The 18,515-nt window shown below is 41.1% G+C and overlaps 2 protein-coding genes and 1 non-coding gene across 5 annotated transcripts; 2 read left to right on the top strand and 1 right to left on the bottom strand.

The window, feature by feature from the left end:
• The first annotated feature begins 54 nt into the window (after window positions 1-54).
• cdr2a (cerebellar degeneration-related protein 2a) lies at window positions 55-5,958 on the top strand. 3 transcript variants are annotated; one of them, XM_046415183.1, is made up of 8 exons: window positions 55-112; window positions 213-367; window positions 1,724-1,836; window positions 2,779-2,927; window positions 3,087-3,263; window positions 3,888-4,202; window positions 4,321-4,603; window positions 4,723-5,958. In XM_046415183.1, exons 2-8 carry the CDS (start codon window positions 322-324, stop codon window positions 5,005-5,007), a joined length of 1,368 nt encoding a protein of 455 aa, XP_046271139.1. In that variant the 5' UTR covers window positions 55-112; window positions 213-321; the 3' UTR covers window positions 5,008-5,958. The 3 variants fall into 3 exon arrangements, with proteins under 3 accessions (XP_046271139.1, XP_046271138.1, XP_046271137.1); XM_046415182.1 differs by having other exon boundaries at window positions 103-367; XM_046415181.1 differs by having other exon boundaries at window positions 103-520.
• A 1,605-nt stretch (window positions 5,959-7,563) lies between these two features.
• Window positions 7,564-7,645, top strand: trnal-uag. The gene has a single exon. It is a non-coding gene; the product is annotated as a tRNA-Leu (tRNA).
• A 319-nt stretch (window positions 7,646-7,964) lies between these two features.
• On the bottom strand, window positions 7,965-17,743 carry sdr42e2 (short chain dehydrogenase/reductase family 42E, member 2). The gene is made up of 12 exons (XM_046415389.1): window positions 17,628-17,743; window positions 16,415-16,862; window positions 15,635-15,730; window positions 14,710-14,767; window positions 14,249-14,367; window positions 14,026-14,101; window positions 13,024-13,106; window positions 11,770-11,907; window positions 11,413-11,478; window positions 10,847-10,910; window positions 10,680-10,753; window positions 7,965-8,568 (listed from the first exon to the last, which is right to left on the bottom strand). Exons 2-12 carry the CDS (start codon window positions 16,853-16,855, stop codon window positions 8,329-8,331), a joined length of 1,455 nt encoding a protein of 484 aa, XP_046271345.1. The 5' UTR covers window positions 16,856-16,862; window positions 17,628-17,743; the 3' UTR covers window positions 7,965-8,328.
• Between the last annotated feature and the right edge of the window lie 772 nt (window positions 17,744-18,515).

Raw genomic sequence — 18,515 nt, 5'->3', positions numbered from 1 at the left:
GCCAGTAGAGTTCTTTGACTCCACTATCTTCTTCGTGATTCGTCGATCCAAATGGCTGTCATCAGAAGCAGGAAGTTACGACAACAAAAACATGTTTTAAAAATATTTAACTGTCAGTCTTTCCTGTTGAATGTTATTGAATATTACTAAAAGTTCGTTTGAATTTCCAGTTAAAGTGAAGTAAAAGTCATATTCATTTTCCTCTGTCGCAGGTGACGCTATATCTGCCATCTACCGGATGTCGGGGTGTATTAGAGATTTGCCACGTTGCTGTAGACAACAGACTTAACGCCTCACACGATCGCATGCAACACCGGGAGGATGTGCATTTCTCCACACGGGGTGGTGAACGGCGGACAACTTCAAGGTGCTGAACTAACGTAACTAAACACACAAGTTTCTGATAGGTGGAGTCATCGCTCGCCCCGGCTCGCCTTCAAAATGTTAACTGATATGATTTTGGAAGAAGAGTTTGACAAGAATGGAGAGGCTTGGTACGACCCTCAGGACCTGGAGCACGGTAAGGGCTGTTCGGCTCTCCTCAGGTCGCACCCTAAACTCGGTCTGATTGTGTGGGATGACATCTTATTTCGCCATAGACATTTGCGTACAGGCAGCAGAATAATGTAGCCGAATTACTATCAGATCAGCTGTTGCACAAGCTTGTTAATAAATTAACACGTTGGAGTATTTTGGTTGCATGTCATTTGGTGGATTATCTTGAAATAGTCGGACGTGAAACAAGCCCCGACAGTTGGGCTCACAGATTAACAGAGATTGAAGACTATAGTCTACTCTTGTGACACACAGTCACTCTAGTCATGGGGTAAAAGTTGTGGCCATTGTGTCCTGGGGCTGTCACAGGTCTAATGTTAATTGTTTCTTGATATGCTTGCTTTGCCAAGCCTGTTGTTTGTGGAAGTCACATTAATCATGAATAAAAGATAGGGATATTAGAAATAATACAGTCACTATAATAATTAATGGAATAGAAACCACAACCTAGAAGTAAAATTACAGCCTAACTCTCTCATGTATTGAATGTACACTGCACAGCTATGGTTTCCAGTAGTGTACTGCACATAATTATATGTTCTGTATGGTAAGCTCCTGGATTGTGCTTTCATAACATATATTAAAATCAAAGTATATTAATATTTAATAAATGTAGAAAGTGTGAGAAGTACAAGAGAACAGGGGACAGAAATTTGAGCTGATAGAACTGAAATCTTTAGTTGATTTAGCTAAAAGTCAATTGAGTTAAGAGGCACCGGGCATACACTGCTTACTGCATGAATTGCATTGTTAAAGTCTGAATAGTTACAAACAGGAAGTAGAAAAAAAGCTAGGAAACAGTGGGCAGATCTTTTGTGTGATTTGTGCCTGGAGTAGTCCTGGATAAGACATGCTTCACTTCACCTCAGCAGGCTCGACAACACTGTTGCTGGACAAGATCCAAACTTTAGTGGGAGAAAGGGTCACAAGGAGATCCCAAGGCATTCCTCAGATTCCTCCACAGTTCACCAGTGCCAGATACTAATAGTGTGACACTTGTGTGTGTGTGTGTGTGTGTGTGTGTGTGTGTGTGTGTTAATACCCTTGAAGAAGAAGAAGAATCAGCTTTATTGACAGTATACGCACATCTTGTTCTATCCAATGCCTGTGTTTGGTCACTGAAACTGCCTCGTCTCTTGTGTTTACATGTTTTCCTCTGTTTTGACAGATCTCCATTTGGCAGCGGAGCTGGGGAAAACCCTCCTCGACAGGAACCATGAGCTGGAACAGGCCCTGCAGCAGATGTACTCCACCAACCAGGAGCAGCTGCTGGAGATAGAGGTGAAAAAATGTTAGGAAGGAACTAAACAGAGCTCTTGAGGCTCCAGCAGCACTAATCTCTCTCTGAAGGCGGTGTATGAGTAAGACATGTCCGTTTCACCATACAAAGCACTTGTTTATGCAGTATATCCCCTACTGTTCACAGCTTTGTCAGTCAGCACATATTGGTGCAGAATGAGACTGCATGTGGAGATGATTCATTGAGAAAATTCCATGTTGAGAGATCTGCAAGCTCTTTCAATGACAGGAAAGACTTATTGTGAATTCCTCCTAGCTTTAAACAGGATGGAGTAAAAGCTAATCCTTACCAGTCTGACCTAGTGAGCCTTTGGCACGGTGCGTCCTCTGGGCAGGATGTTTGTCTACCTAATTATAGGAAAACTTTCACCAGCTTATTTGCTACCTTCTACCTTTTGCTTGGACATTGCTCAAGTCACCAAGATCTTAATTAATCTGTTCCCTAAATCAATATAAATGTACCAAACTCTTGATTATATCTTACATGGATGTTATGTTAGCATATATTTTGCTTTACTTGCGGTCTTTGGCTTTTTAAGCTTATATTAAACACAAATAGGCCTCATATTTCACTGCTCAGACATTTAATTTTGGCATTTACAGACAGTGCTGATCCGTTTTGGCATGCAGCAGGTCATCAAAGACAAGAGCCTTAATTTGTTTACAGCACTGAGAAGGCCAGTGGCTTGAGGATTTATCGAGGTTGATATGGTAATCCTCATACATCTCGCTGACCCTCATCCTGCACTAATGCGTGATGCAGGCCTGTGCTGCAGTGCAAGACAAATGGTCGCATTGATTTCTACCAGAGAAAAGTCAATTGAACTTAGTTGAACTCAGCTGCAGTTTTTAACAAAGAGAAATATCTCGGCTAATTTAAAGGTAGTGAGTTAAGATGAATATGGATGTTCTCTTGTTCACCAGTACCTAACCAAGCAGGTGGACATGCTACGCCAGATGAACGACCAGCATGCCAAAGTGTACGAGCAACTAGATGCGGCCGCCCGGGATCTGGAGCAAGGCAACAAGAGACTAGTGCAGGACAACCGCCTTGCCCAGCAGAAGATCCACAGGTCCGTCTACCAGTTATCAGTGAATTTGCCTTTTGAAAACATGTTTTCCACAATTCCTCACCCAAGCAGTTACACTAAATGTAGGAATATCATTTTGAAAAGACTGTACATCAATAGGTGCAGGATCTTAGTGTGTTCTTTCTCCTCTTTCACCTTTAGTCTAACAGAGACCATTGAAGGGCTTCAGACCTACATGGAGGACCTGCAGACTCAGGTGCAGGACCTAAAGACTGCCCAGGCAGAGCAAAACAAAAAAGATTTGGCAGAGCAGCAACGCAGTCTTGGAGCAAAGAGTGTGTCCTGTCTCAAAGAGCTGTATGACTTACACCATGACAGGTATTGCATGTGGAGATGTTATTAATCATGTTCTGCTAGTACTGTGGACACTTTTCAGAAAGGGAATTGTGTGGCGGAGCAGTAAGAGCTCCTGTCTGTTGTCAGGTCTTCTCTTGCCCTCAGTGCCCTGCTGTCTGAGCCACTTGTCTGCTGACTGGACACCTACAGGTGATCCAGAGCCAGACCAGACCTCCACCTTTAGACATAATCCAAAGGAGGAAGAAGTTAATCCTCCCACGTTGTCAGCAGTGTACTAATAGATACCTGTTACTGTTAGTTTAGCTTGCTGCAAGTCGTGCCATTTGTTTGATGTCCTGTGGATATTACAGGATTTAAAATTTGTGAATTATATATAAAGAAAATATGCCAAGGCAGCGCCCATTGGCACAGGTTTCTTTGCAGATGTGGCAAAAACAGTGAAGTCAGAATATTGGCAAATTCAATTTCAAATTGAAAAAACAGGAATAGGATTTTGAAAGGTAAGGGGGACATACCCACCACTTCAGTAGAAATTATGCCCTTATCTATACCCCTGTCAGCTGCAAATGTAAATGCAGCTATATTTATTTTTACCTGAAAATGTTATTTTCACTCATGTTTTGACATTGCCCTGTCCTGTCACAGACATCCAGGCCGCACTGATCTGTCCGTGGATGGACTCTGGTCACCGCAGGGCTCCTTCTATGGCCGAAACAGATGCCAAGACCCGGCAGAGGAGAATGCGGATCTCCAGCGCTCCATCCAAAGTCTTCAGAGCCAGATAGCTTTGGAGCGGAGCCGCAGGGAGGCTGCAGAGCAGGAAAGTGAGTTGACAATCAGGGAGAACCAGGGCCTGGAACAGCGACTGGCCCTGCTGGATGGCTGCCGGGCCAGGCAGAAGGAGCTGGAGGCTGAAGTGGAGCAGCTGCGAATTCTGTGGAGAACTGACTGTGCTAACAGGTAAACCTGGACTCTGAAGAAACAGTCCCATTGTTTTTGTTCCATTATCAACACCTGCTGAAAGGCACAATTTTGCAAAGTACTTGAGGCTTATGACTCTGTGCCCCTGTCCCACAAGTGTCAGAAGACCGGACCAGCTGCTGTTGCCTGATACAGTATTCTTCAGCTCAGAAGAAAGATCCACCCCCGTGCAGGATGAGATGGAGGAGAAGGCAGAAAAGGATGAGGAGCAGAGGAAATACAGCCGGCAGAGGTGTAACAGTGACAGTGTTTTGAGAGCAACAAACCCAGATGAGATTCGCCGAGGACACGAGCAGCTGTGTATAAGGCGAGTGGAGGCGGTGAAACAGAGGGGCATCTCTCTGCTCAACGAGGTGGATGCACAGTACAGCGCACTGCAGGTGGTGTAGTCATAGCACTCAGAAGTATATTTTCTTTGTCAGTTGTGTTTGTTGCAAAGTGTGTTTTAATATTTCTTTTTAATGTTTACACTTCCCTAATATATGTGTGTGTTGTCTAGGTGAAATATGACGAGCTGCTGCGGCGGTGCCAGCAGGCCACAGACAAGCTCAACCATAAAGCCGTCCAGACGACCAGCAGTCCCTTTGCGAGCAGCCGGGTCCGCCGCCGCCTGTCCAGCTCAGCTGCGCTGTCTGATCTGACAGCAGTTCTGGAAGACAACCAGCAGCCCGAGTACAAGGCTCTCTTCAACGAGATCTTCAGCTGCATCCAAAAGACCAAAGAGGACCTCAGCGAGAACAGACGTCCAGTCGAGAACAGTCATTCCCGGGGCTCTGCCAAATGATGTTGTTCATCATACCGTAACTTGGGCTATTTGGTGTTTGACAAAAGAGAAATTTTGAGGTTGCTTTTCTATAAAAATATCCAGAGGGTGCAGATGCACTAAGCACTCTCAGTCCCTGTGCGTCTTACCCATGCTGCAATCCTCTTATCTCCTATCATTTTGATGCACCTATGCTTAGTTAGTCAGTGCTGCTTTTTTTTATTCCATCCTTATCAAAAATTGTCATAGAACTTGTCACATAAAGATAAAGAACGCATTCCAGAGTTCAACAACAAATAACAAATACAGAAACTCTTTTACCACTTTATCATGGTAAGGATTTATTGTAAAGGAAGATATTTATGGCTTCATCTGAATATCAGCTAGTGAAAAGTACATTTCATTGTGTAGGTTGGCCTCTACATCCACAAGTATTTTGTCCCCCTCCATCAGTATTCAGTGTAAATATAATGTTAAACTTGGGATCATTTGATGCTTGTGAGAGAAACGCCCACACTGAATCTTGTTTGTATGTTGATATAAGTTAGAGATGCAGCTGTTATGTACACCTTATGTAAACAGAAATGTTGGAATGTTGTAATAGGATGAAAAATTTAGTACTCGGGAGTTTATGATAAATAGCTTAACGACTAGTGTAAGTTGATTTTTGCATGTTGGCAACAGTTAAGGGGTCACTGGCATGTCGACAGTTCTGCACATTTCATGACTGAATCACATTTTGTTTTATTTATTCTTTTTTTGTTAGTTTTGTACATTTAAAGAAATCTAAATTATATTTATTTTTTGTTGCTAAATATGTATAACAGCTTGGTCAGCAGAGAGTGATTAGAAGTTAAAGTAAATGTACACTGAGGTGCTTATTTTGTTTTTGTTTTGTTTTTTTTTTGTTTTTTTGTATTTTGTTCTGACACAAGTAATTGAAAAATACAGAGGTAAATGGAAAGCACGAAAGAGAATTTCCTTTATTTACACACAGTTTCCTTTGCCTCAGGTTTTCAGACTGTTTCATCTGACTTGGACATTTGTTGTTCTTAATATGGAACAGAAATTGTGTTGATAATAGTTGATTCTGATAACCCCTTTAATCTAAATCAAAACATTTGGGAAGACATTAGGGGAACTGTACTTACTACACAGGAAAAACTAAAAATGTTCAGGTCCTCAAGAGTTATTGGCTGACCTTGACTAAGCTTGTCATTTTCTCTTTTCCATGTGATGTGATGCTCACGAGAAAGAAGATGCTTAATGGACAATGCTGACTAAAATACAGCAGAGTAGAAGCAAGCTGTGAATGTTGTACTGCTGCAGAAGGTATCGCCAAGTGATCATAGGTGTCCACGAGAAAACCAAGATGTTTATTCTTGCAACTATCAAGTAAAAACATTGATGCACAAGGATGCTGAGTACTTTGTTTTCTTGTGTCACCGCAACACCCCATCCCTGGTATCATGAGTATATAAAGCATATAAAAAACTAAACTCTAAGCATTGTAGCAATGTGAGCAGTACTTAGTTTGTGTGTGCAGAGATATCTCAACTTGTCCTGCAGTGTGCCGTAGAAAAAAGTCAAAGCCCTCAACAGCAGTGAAGCATTTTTTCCTCCTACAGAACCCAGAGGACTTCTCATCTTTGTTAAACTCTGTCCCCAAGTGTGCTATGTGGTCCAGCAAACAATTAATGGTTCTATTGTCTCTTTCCATAATTGGATTTTACATAACTGAGATTTCCTCCGCCCTGCTTTCAATTTGCCCCAAACCATTTAATCTCCAAACAAGGGGATTGCATACCACTCTTGGGTAAAAGGACAGTTTTTTTTTTTTCCAACAGCTTTCAAAGACATCAGCAAAGCCTTCAGCAGAGGTCCGTGTCCAAAGTTAGATAAATCATAATGAGAAGATGAATGAGTACCTTACCATGAAAACTAGATTCACTAAAGTGTAGATTATCCATGAATTACTTAATTTTGTGCCTCACGGGAGAAAGAAAGTGTTAGCTATAAAAGACTACAGTCTGACAAGGTCTACATGAGAAAAATAGTCAAATATGTAGGAGTTAGCTCAACATTAACTCAATGCCACCAGTTACTTAGTAGGTACTGACAGTATTACCAACACATTAGCCTCTGTCAGCCATTATTAGTGGCTAATTCGGTTAGCAGTATAGGCGAAGCCACCGGAAAGCTGCATTAACGAATTTTACAAAACACAGCAGGGTACATTAAGATAAATGCTTCAACATGGCCATTTTTTACATCACTATAGACAATATAGTTGTGTGTAAATGCTTAAGTTACGTTAAGCATTTACACGCAATCAACACTAAATAAAATGATGTAAACTTGTTTTCAGCGTTGAAATGCTTTATCCAAATCAGTGCGTTGGAAATAATAAGCAAAACCGTACCAGTAATTTATTGTCTCTGCTGAGGAACATACCTTTTACATGGAATGCTTTATTAGCTATTTGCAAAGTTAAGCTTGTGTGTCCATTAATTACCTTATTTAACAGACAACGCTGTGTAAATGATTTGAGCTTTGAGTTCCCCTGAACTTTACAGTGGTAGCGTGGCCGAGTGGTCTAAGGCGCTGGATTTAGGCTCCAGTCATTTCGATGGCGTGGGTTCGAATCCCACCGCTGCCAATGCCCTTTGCTTTTGTGACTCGTCTCCCCCTCCCCATGAAGTCACACGATGAGTCAGCAGACGCATGTGAGCTTGAAACACTTTACATAAACGCCAGTACGGCTCATTGTATTCTTACAGATTTTTTACATACAACTGGAAAAATCTTTTGCAGTGCAATCGCGCCCTCTTGCGGCAGACCGCATCTTCACATAACACCAGCCCAGTCTTCAACTTAAAAATAATGTCCCTAATAAGAGTAGAAGAAAGGGGGAAAGTATAAATCAATTTGTTTATCATATGTATAAATTCGTCTTTGGCACGATCATTGTTTATGCTTTTATTGCTAAAAGGGTACAAAATTACTAATTAAATACTCATTCATGTCTAAAGATACAATCACAACAAATCTTTATCATAGAAGCTGGAAGCAATTTTTAAATACAATCAATCAAAATTTAAATATCTGTAATACAAAGTTAGATATTTCTGTCCTTTAATGGAATCATAGTAACTTTAACTTCAAACTGTAGAGAAATCCAGAACATTCACACAACTTAGGTTTCATACTTTTCAGCATTTGGTAAATTTCATTCACATGTGGTGAGAATAGACCATCATTTTACGAAAAATAAACATAAGAAACATCACGTTAGACAGCTTATTGTGCTGTTGTCCATGCATCATTTCCAATGAAAATAGCTTAGTTCTGACAGAGAAGCATCAGTAGCACCAGACTGAGACCCATCAGTAGCAGCAGCATGAGGTGTTGGGGGAACTGGGAGGTCCAGGAGAGGCTGGAAGGACGCCAGCTGGAGCGACGCCGTCTGGTCTTCAGGTACTGCTCTATACAGTCCACCAGATTGTAAGGTTTTGGGCAGTAACCTAGCTCTCGACGGGCCTTGTCAATCTTGAAAGTGTGGCTCACAGCTATGCTCCGCACCTGCAGTGGAAGACAGGATATTTGCATCATATGTAGTCATCAAGACAGAAATCACCCCTAGAATCTCCTTAAGTTGTTGCCAAGGCCAAGTTTAAGGTCGTACTGTCGAGCTAATGGTTCAGATTAACCTCAGTTTGGCAAACGTGGTTTTACATTCTGATAGCCTGTGACTGATGGATGCCTCCGGTTACTGCATCCTCTTACCATTCGGAGATAAGGTGTCTGCATGCAAAGTACGTGCAGTGATAGAAGAGCTCAGACCAACATCGGCGGGCTTTTAAGCCCTTTCACAGCTTTTCATTGTCCCATGAGTTAGCTCTTCTTCTCTTATGATGTAAAACTGCTTCAATCAGCACACACCTTGTGCAAAAAATTCTTCAGAGTCTCGCTGGATGACTCACGCCAGGTTGTTGTTTATTGATTTGCACGTACATCATCATCCTGCTCGTCCTGTCTGACCTGACAGTCATCCTTGCTACATCGCTGCTAGTTGCGCCTTTTTTCTGCCTTCTATTTTCTATCATTTGAGATAAATCTGCATTAAAAAGCTGGAAAAACTGCAATTCTGGCAGTGGTGGAAGAAATATGTAGATCATAAAGTAGAAGTCCTAATACATCAATATGAATATATGTCATTACAGGTAAAGGCTCTGCTATCAAAATCCTGCTTGTATAAAAATATTCAGCCTGTGAGAAACATTAAAGAAAGTGAGAAAAAGTTTTTATACGTTTCATCATGATTAATTTTCAATTAATCTCAGTGTTTGGTTTGTTGCAGTAGTATGTGTTAATCTATGATTTTTCTCACTGTAAACAAATGCCTTGAAAAGACAAAAAATGTGTATCTTTTACTTAATACTTTCCGACTTCCTGTCTGCAGAATTTATTTCAAGTCCTTTCATTCTTACTGGAGAGATAAATCCTTAGAAAAAGGTTCTGGGCTCATTTTTGAAAAGAAAACAAAGACTTTCCTAAAACAGCTGGTTGATGGAGTTTTTAGTAAAATGTTACATAAACAGTGTGCTTGTTGTGAACTATTTTCAGTTGCACATTTGGTGCTTGTACTGACTATTTCCTGCAGCAGGGCAGTGAATGTGTCACAGAATCGAGCTGAACTACGGAGCTCATGTTCATCATAGTGAAGGAACACTGATGTGTGTTTCATAGTTTTTGGACAAAAGTGGAGCTCTATGGCACAGAGGAAGAAGACATCACCAGATTTAGCATTTAAGCTTATTGAACACTTCCAGATAAAACCTTCGTGCAGCTCTCTGTGGTGTTTAAATTACAGTTGCCTTATCCTCCGTGTATGCAGAGAGGGTATTTATGTACGAGAGGACAAACTTCCTTGTAGGTCATGCGATGGCTCAACCTGAGAGATGGCCGGATCACTCGAGCCGAGCCGAGACGTTCCCCAATTACGCTCTCCATAGCAACAGCCACTGTACTGAGGTCACTTCCTGTAAACCTCATCTTGAACTTCCTGTTCTGACCCACAGCAGTTTATGTTTTATTCACAGCACAATCATCGATCCCCCTCGGCCAGCAGCTGTCTGACAGAATGAGCTCCAGGTGCAGGCCCACGGGCTCAGCTTTGGTTTCCGCCTCATTACACATTCATGAGGACCTTAAAGGCCACAATGGAGACTCCTTAAGATGCATCGTAAAAGGTCTCCCCTGGCAGGCTTACTGCAAAGTGCCCTCATCTTGATACAATTCTCATGTTTTTTAATATTTCTTCAGCCCATCAAATAGTATTAAAAGACTTCCAGCGGCTATGAGACCCTCAGGATTTACTTATTTGACAGTATTATTTTTGAATTCAGGTTCACTTCAGTTCTCCATAATTCATGCACAAGAGAAGGGGAGAGGGGGGCAGCTGATAGGAAAATACCCTCTCTAATGAAGTCTGTCTTCACTGTTGTGAGAGAGACTTAAACAACAATCTCCTCATCTGAGAGCAGGTAAACCATCTCCAACAAGACTTTCAATTAGGCAGGTACACACGCCCGCGTACGGTCACACGGCGTTGTAACTTTCAGCACTGTAGACATGTCATCACCATCCATAAAAGTTTTATAAGAGGCACAAGCAGAAAGAAGCATAATTACCTCACTCTGGGTAAAGAGGAGAGGAACTTCCATCACAGGTCTCAGAACTACATGTAAACGTTCTACCAGGTTGGCTGAAAATAGAAGCAAAACATGAGCTAGTAACAAGCCGCTAAACAAATATCTAAGGCATATCTAAAAATGTTAGAGGAAGAGATGTGAGCGACCTGCTAAATAGACGAATGACACAGGCAGGGTTATCAAAGGTCTGCTGTAGCCCAGATTTTCAAACTGCAATGACAATATTAAACAGGAGGATTGAAGTTTTGACAAATGCATTTCAATTATACTGTAAATATAAGTTATATAAGTAATAAAAAAATAAAAATATAAGTTTTAAAACATAAAGCAGGATTTATTCTACAGTTTTCTCATTGTCAACAAATCCCACGAAAAGGACAAAATTAGTGATGTATCAGTCCATACCTCACTACTTTCCAACCTTCCCACCCGTCTGTGGCACTCAGCCCCGGGCCACTCATTCCTACTGAATATTTGAATCTTTGAAAACAACTCACAAATACATCATTTAATTTTTTTCAAAAAAACTATTTTCAGCAGTGGATTAATACACAGCTGAAAAGAGTTTCCAATGTACTATTTTATCGTTCAAAGTTCTTTCAAAGCCTGTGAGTATACTTAGAAATTCATTGTTGTTTTGGTGTTTTCATGGGATTTGTTCACAGCAAGAAAAATGCAGGACGGAGGCAGACTCAAGACTTATTTAACTCACCAGCGGTGTCAACCACTCAAATAGATTGACTGAAACTCCATCATTAATGAAATAGACCTGTCCACTCTGCAAAAGAACAGAACCAAATAGGGGCCTGTACGTTATTTTTATTTAAACTATAAAAGTGACACGAGAGTGAGCAGTGACCACTGTTTCCTGTCTTTGGTCTTAGTTTATGACGTCAGGAAGCCTGACTAAAAATATTACAGCAGGACCAGAGGGAACAATAACCTTGAAAATAAAACCAACATTACATTAAGGTTTAAAAATGAATCTGTAGACCCAATTTATTGTGTGCTGTTTTACTGTTGAGAGTAGTCTAATCACATGGATGAATGGGTGTTCGTCCTGACTCACAGATATGTAGCTCCTCTGCACTGTGAGAGCCTCGGCTGCCAGCATGTGTGCCAGCACCAGGTTATCTACGTGTACCCAGTTCATCCTGGCCCGGGGGTCTCCAAACCTGAAAATGAACAACCTCCGCTCCACATTCACCTGAGAGAAAGCGAGAGAGATCAGGATGGGGGACTATAATTAGACTCCTTGATTTCCTTTTGCTGCATGTTTTGCCATGAGGTGTTTTCATCAACCCCACCGTGTTTCTCATTTTCATTGTGTTTTCCATGTCTGTTTTTTTGTTTGTTTGTTTGTTTGTTTTTTCAAACACTGCCTCAATCTTTTGCTAAATTTAAGTGGTGTCTTGAAATCTTATTACATGCAAGATTGAGAACCGGCCGTAAGATGAGCAAACGGAGATATGGAATCAGAGTTTTACAAAAGGTAATCAGTCAGGGAGGGGAAAACAAAGGAAATGCAGGGAAGCTAATGAGTGAATGGTGATCAGATGACTGGAAATAGTGGGACAACATAAGGGACAACTAACCGACAGGTAAGGAATAGCAGGTATCTGAAAAGACAGCACAGAAGTAGATGTAGCAACACTGGCAACATCATCCAGCTTTTCATCAGATGACTGTTAAAGTTAGGATGCTGAACCTCTTCGAACACACCAGCAAAGTGTCTTAACCTTCTGAGTCTGTCTGTGAGAGATTATGACAAAAATATTTGGACAATTTAATAGCAATCAGGTTTTGTTTTTCATTTATTTTGTGCTCCTGGCAGCTTTGTACTACAAAATAAGATGTCAGACTTACAGCTAAGTTTGTGCCAAAAGAAAATGATGTCATGCATGTAGGGGACAGTTTAAAATGAGCTCAACAGAAACAAATGCTCAAAAAGAATTTTAAGTAGCAAAAGTTTTAGAGCATATGCTGTATAAATGTACTCTAGGCTAAGGATGAGGTTTAAGGCAACCCATAATAAAATACATTTTCAACCCTCTTGGCCGACAGTGAACTCTGTGAACCACTAGTCCATCAGTAAAAGGCTCGTAAAGGACAGACAGACTGGAAGAAAAAAAAAACGGCTGTAACTGGATGCCCGGAGAGCTTTATCAATAATGTAAACTCTTCAGGCAGAAACACACTCTGCCAGGGAGGCTGCAAACACAGCAAGATGTACATTTTTTCCAGTGTCACAACATAAAAGACTTGACTTAATCATAAGATAATACGTATTTAAATATATGTTTTGCTTGAGTTAGCCTCTCACCATCACCCTGTGAAGATGTCTCCTCTCATCTGGTCCATAAATGCCACAGGGCCGCAGGACGCAGGTGCGAAGCAGGCCTCCCCCTTCACGAGAAAGGATTTAAAACTTTACTGAATACAGATGTACAACAGATCGTGGGCGATATCAGTAAACACACATTTCGAGCTTCTATTCAGTGAATCGCTGAGGTGGAGTGCAAGTAAAATTCCTATTACAGAATTACACTACTATCACTTAAATAAACTTGAAGTTGCACAAGTAAAAGTTTGGATCAAACAATGGCCTCACTGTGAGATACAGCGTGATATACGTTTTTATTAAACACTGATGCATCAGTGGCCGATTATTGAGGTAGTAAAGCAGAAAAAAAAACTTTGGAAAGCACTGGTTTAATCTTTTAACTATGTATAAGTAGCATAAAATCCAGTAAGGTACAAACAAACATAACAAGATTGTTGTGAGTGGTTAAATGTGGTTTCCAGCACTGCTGAGCTGTATTTAAGTCTTTCAGCCCAAGTCAGTGGAAATAAAAAACCACATCCTCCTGTGGCAGAGCCATAAACTTTGACCTGTGACATATAATGAGAAAGCTCTTAGCTCTGAGCTTAATTGCATGCATGAGGTGATGGTCAATGAAAGGGCGTAGAGTTACACCGAGGGAGGAAGCGGGTGGCTTTGCACCTGTTGACGTAAGGAATGTACAGGAACTCGAAACCCATTACAGTGTATTAGAATACTGTAAAATAGTCACACACTTCACTGGTACTGTTCTGTGCTAAAATTAAACTGGAGTCACTGGTGCTGTATTGGATTGCAGGCTCCAGTTTTCATGCAGTTTCACTGTTTCTCTCTTACGCTTTATATAACAGTTTTTACACACACACACACACACAAAAAAAACAAAACAAAACTAGAATGGCAGTTTTCTCTGCTCGTGCCCCTCGTTTATTTCGTGTCATTCAGTGGCTATGCTGTTGTCATACACACTGATCACTTTGGCACCTTTTAGGGAGCATCCGTTGGCAGAAAGGACCATCTGCTCTGCAATCGCTTTAGTTCTGGAGTAGTGGTCGATGTGCTAGAACAGACAGAAATATAGACGTATTATCATATTATGTAGCTTTCGTTGGGGTCTGGAAGTGTGTATGATACATGGGTGGATGGGACATTCACGATAATTTAACAATTCAGTTGATATGGTTTGATTGTTGTTGTTTTTACTCACTACATTGGGGGGAACATACAGCATTGAGGCCTCATCACACTCCTCTATTGGTTTCCCAGTAAACACTACATTGACGGTGCTGGTGTACACCAGCCTGGGGATGTTCCTCTCCTTACACACTAAAAGAGCAAGAAGAAAGCCAATTTTACATCAAAGATTGATATTTTGGCCAAATTAAGCTTCAGTATTGTAGACATTACTTGTATGAAATTTTTTAGATATCTCTGCTAACGTAGTTTGCATTGTAAGTGAACTGTATGTAAATGAGCCAAAATCTTAATTAGCCCTGACACAAAACACAATTCATTTTCACATCATAATCAGGACTGTCAAATGCCCTTTCAACATCACTTATGAGGATTTACAGATTTCAAGAGATTCATCTTATTTATGCTTCATACTCTATGCGGTATGCTGGGTGTTGGCTATATAAATAAGATGATTGCTTCATATATTCTTACCATTTATAACATTTCTGGTCCCTTCTACATTGATTGACTCCACCTGCTCTTTTCTCAGCTGATCAGACAGAGAGAAAGACAGAAAAAAAGATCATTTTTGTTATGTAATTCATCTCATTTTCACTTCTTGTGTTTTTCTCACTGTATGTATTCAATTTGCGTTACTGGACATTGATGCCCATTTTGTCTTACAGCACAGCCACTCGCAGTTTCTCACACACACAATAGAGCCGTCAAACCTAAATAAAGACTAATGGTGGGGAGGTGTGTTTGCTTTAATTGCTTCGTTGTTGGAGCACTGAGCGTTTGAGCAGGGATGTTATTAGTGCATTTAATTACACGTGTTTGTGAACAAAAGGTGAGCCTTAGGAGGGAACCCCAGTGATGTTACACATCAGTCTATTCACACATCTTGTGGATTACAAGGTGAAAGAAACAAAATTGGATGAAGCCTTTCATGCCTATACAGGACGTTGTGTTAACCCTGATAAATTTACTCAAATCGTGTCACTTGAGTCAGTGTCTGCTGGGGCTGAATTCTGAACATGAAAATAATCTGGAGGCGTGGAGTTTACCAGAGCTCTGTAGTCTTTAGAATAGCAACACGCTATATTGGCCGCTACTAGCATGACACACCTAAATCTTCATGAGAACTGATTCACCTTAAGTACATAATTTATCCTGAATAAAAAGCACTCAGTGACACAGTCCTCAGTCCTGACTCAGCTGCAAAACAAACGTTGTTACTGCTCAGTGTGCCTTTCTGAGGGAATATAAAAGCTGAATAAAAATGTATTTGCCACCAAGTATGCCAATACAGTATGTTTTCTACAAGCTTCATGATTCTATGAACATCCTCGCTACATACAGTCTCTGTTTCATAAAGCGGTGAGCAGATGCTAAAGAGGACATGAAGGTAAATCACCTGTTCTGGCCCGGACATGCCGTAAGACGCTGTGTGGAATATACAGTCAACCTCATCACACACTTTATAGAGGGAAGCATAGTCCCGGATGTCACTCTGTAAGGAAATGGGAATAAATATCATGGTCAGTTAATGGACGCGACCTTGGAGAACATTTAATTTTTATATGATGTTAGGACTAGTACATTTACTGCTTATTCCCAACACAACAAGTTGGCAAGTGTAGAGTACTGCACGCAGAGTATGAGTCAATAACCATCCCATGAAAAGACACTTGTAATTAATTTGAGTGTACCATGAGGCCCGCAGGTGAAACCTGAATCAGGTCTCCACCCTCTCTGACCCAGTCAGCAGCTGGTGCTCTGAGGCGGATCACTCACCTGTGTCTGTTTCCACCCAGCATGCAGACTAACCACAGAGACTGACGCTGGCTGAAGCAACAAAATACTAGAACTGATTTCCAGGTCCGCACACTTCAGTGCAAGTCAGAAAGAGAGCACAGTGTGTATTTCATTTAATCTATAAAACAAAACCAAAGCTAAGCAAAACATGTTGCAGCAAACAGGACTGTGTTGCAAGAGGGCCCAGAAACAAAGTCTTTTCTCGGTGAACTAGAGACAATAAATATAAGGTGCTGTCTTCAACTGCCAGAGCATTGGCTGGGACTAAGTTGGTCCACTTGGTAAAAAGTTATTGGGTAAAATGCAGGGAAAATTTGGAGAGATTTCAAAAAATGTACAAGAACACAACACAGTCAGATCTCTCTCCTCTGGCCCATACCTGATGATAGACTGCTCCATCGGGGATGTCACCAGGAGGCTTGTTTATATCCAGAAGGATCACTGACAACCCCTGACTGGCTAGTTCTCTTCCCAGCCTGGAACCAAAGTATCCACCTCCTCCTGTCACCAACACCTTCCCTGTGGAGATGCCCCGAGGAGCCATAGCTGCCTCCTCTCCAAGTCTGGAGGCCGCACACTCATGGCTGCTGCAGCTGGCCATCATGGCTCCATTTCCCCTTTGGCGGATGGCCATGGCTGTGCTGGAGGCGATAGTTGGGGCTGGGTGGTTGACCCACGGCTGGTGGGTTAGATGGGAAAGGTTGTGCGTGTGGTGTCCACTGGCCTGCAGGCGACAAAGGGGTACACTGTGGCAGGCAAGCTGCTTCACCTGGCACAGAGATCCTCCACTCTCACTCATGTTGGGACTGCACAGCTCCATAGATATCCTGATGTGAGGAAAGGGGAGATATTGGTTATCTACTGTTTCATCCAAGTCAAGAGTTCACTGAGTTAAGGCTTTTAATGGCAGTACCACTACATCAGAGAACATTTGCATCATTTTACACAAAATTTCCCATAAATTTAGCTTGACATTTTTATGACATTTGGAAACTTTGGGCTGTCAGCTAGAATCTAAAATACACTATTTGGCAGCATGGGTTTGGAATGACTGACCTTTGCTTGTTATGGGTTTCTTAAATAAAATGGACAGAATACCAGAGTTTCATTTGCACGTTACGCAACTGAATAACAATATTTTCTTGAACGTTTACTAGGCTTTTCATATAGAAAAGCGACGCTTTAAGGGATTATTCTGTGGTTGTGCAAAGTCACAATAAAATTGCGTTAGGCCTTCAAATGTGTTAAAGTGAGACATGACAACAACCTGATGGTGATGCATACATCTTTAACTTATTTTTCGCGACGTCCTCGTGAATCACCGAATGAATGTATAATATCCAACAGTAAGATCAGAGTTTATTACTCCTTTGTCTCCACACTGTCGACTGTGAATTGAAGCAAAAAATATTTTGAAGCTCACCAAACAAGTTTCACGGGACGTCGTCAGTCATTAGTCTCTATTCTGCTCATCCTATAGCTTAACATGTCATATTGAACAAAACCTGCGCAGTGCTTTTAGCATGGCGTGATAAAAAGGCCTAAAAGATGTGCACATTAGATCACTTTAAAACTGATATTAACTGACTTACCTTAAAATCGCTTTCGACCTCTCACATCCGTACCTTTACCTTTGCCTCATGAAATAATCCCGTCTCTATACCTTCCCTTTGCTTTCGTGATCCCTCCCGATGCGTCGCCTCTCTCACCTGTCAATCACCTTGTTCACCTGAGGACTCGCCTACCGTAATGTCTGGATGCAGCGCGCACCTCCTGTCTTATCGTCCTTTAAAAAACTTGCTGCCAATGGGGAATTTGAATATTTTATATTTGCCCCTGTGTCACAGCAGAGTTATAGCCTCTGATCTGTCCAAAAGGCCCGGTTAACTTAAATCCCACTGTTATCTTGAGACAAAAAGCAAGCCTCACTCCTCCACGAGACGAGGTGCCATGCACTTTGTCACCTTTAGCCCTGCTTTACAGTACAATTTTGGCTGATGCAAAATCATAAAACGTTGAATGTTCAAATTAAATTCACGTCATTTTAGCCACATTTGGCTGTGAATGAAATTAAGTCAAATTTTTTCTCAAATGTAGAATAGAATGTAAATGCAGGATATAAATGTTACAGCTAAATATTAAGTTAGTTTCAGTCTTTAATAATGTTCTAATAATCAGGCAAGCCTTTGTAACATGTCTGTAGGTTGTAACTACGCTTTATTAATGATTAATAAATAATTCACTGAGGCTTTATAGAGCAAGCATAACTGGCAGGCTTTCAAAGGTGGAAAAAGAGTAAAGACATGACTCCGATTCAAAGCCCTGGTTCTGACAGTCATAAACTGTACATTATTAATAGTTACAGTGATTATTCAGCATAACAAATTAGTCTCAAATTATTAACTTTAAATATTATAGTAAGAAATTATATCAATAAACAGCTTTTTCTCCAAAGAGCCCATAGTCATGAAAAAACATAT

This window comes from Scatophagus argus, chromosome 16 (genome assembly GCF_020382885.2).
Source record: "Scatophagus argus isolate fScaArg1 chromosome 16, fScaArg1.pri, whole genome shotgun sequence".
Lineage (NCBI taxonomy): Eukaryota > Metazoa > Chordata > Actinopteri > Scatophagidae > Scatophagus > Scatophagus argus.
This window is presented reverse-complemented; position numbering and strand designations above follow the sequence as displayed.

What these genes read in the sequence shown, in the direction of transcription:
- cdr2a (XM_046415181.1), top strand. Translation starts at nt 442, where the DNA reads ATGTTAACTGATATGATTTTGGAAGAAGAGTTTGACAAGAATGGAGAG. An exon ending in CCCTCAGGACCTGGAGCACG is followed by an intron (nt 521 to 1,723) that starts GTAAGGGCTGTT and finishes CTGTTTTGACAG; the next exon opens with ATCTCCATTTGGCAGCGGAG. An exon ending in CACAGTACAGCGCACTGCAG is followed by an intron (nt 4,604 to 4,722) that starts GTGGTGTAGTCA and finishes TGTGTTGTCTAG; the next exon opens with GTGAAATATGACGAGCTGCT.
- sdr42e2 (XM_046415389.1), bottom strand. Translation starts at nt 16,855, where the DNA reads ATGGAGCTGTGCAGTCCCAACATGAGTGAGAGTGGAGGATCTCTGTGC. An exon ending in TGTATGTTCCCCCCAATGTA is followed by an intron (nt 14,102 to 14,248) that starts GTGAGTAAAAAC and finishes TGTCTGTTCTAG; the next exon opens with CACATCGACCACTACTCCAG. An exon ending in GTCATTCGTCTATTTAGCAG is followed by an intron (nt 10,754 to 10,846) that starts GTCGCTCACATC and finishes TTCTATTTTCAG; the next exon opens with CCAACCTGGTAGAACGTTTA.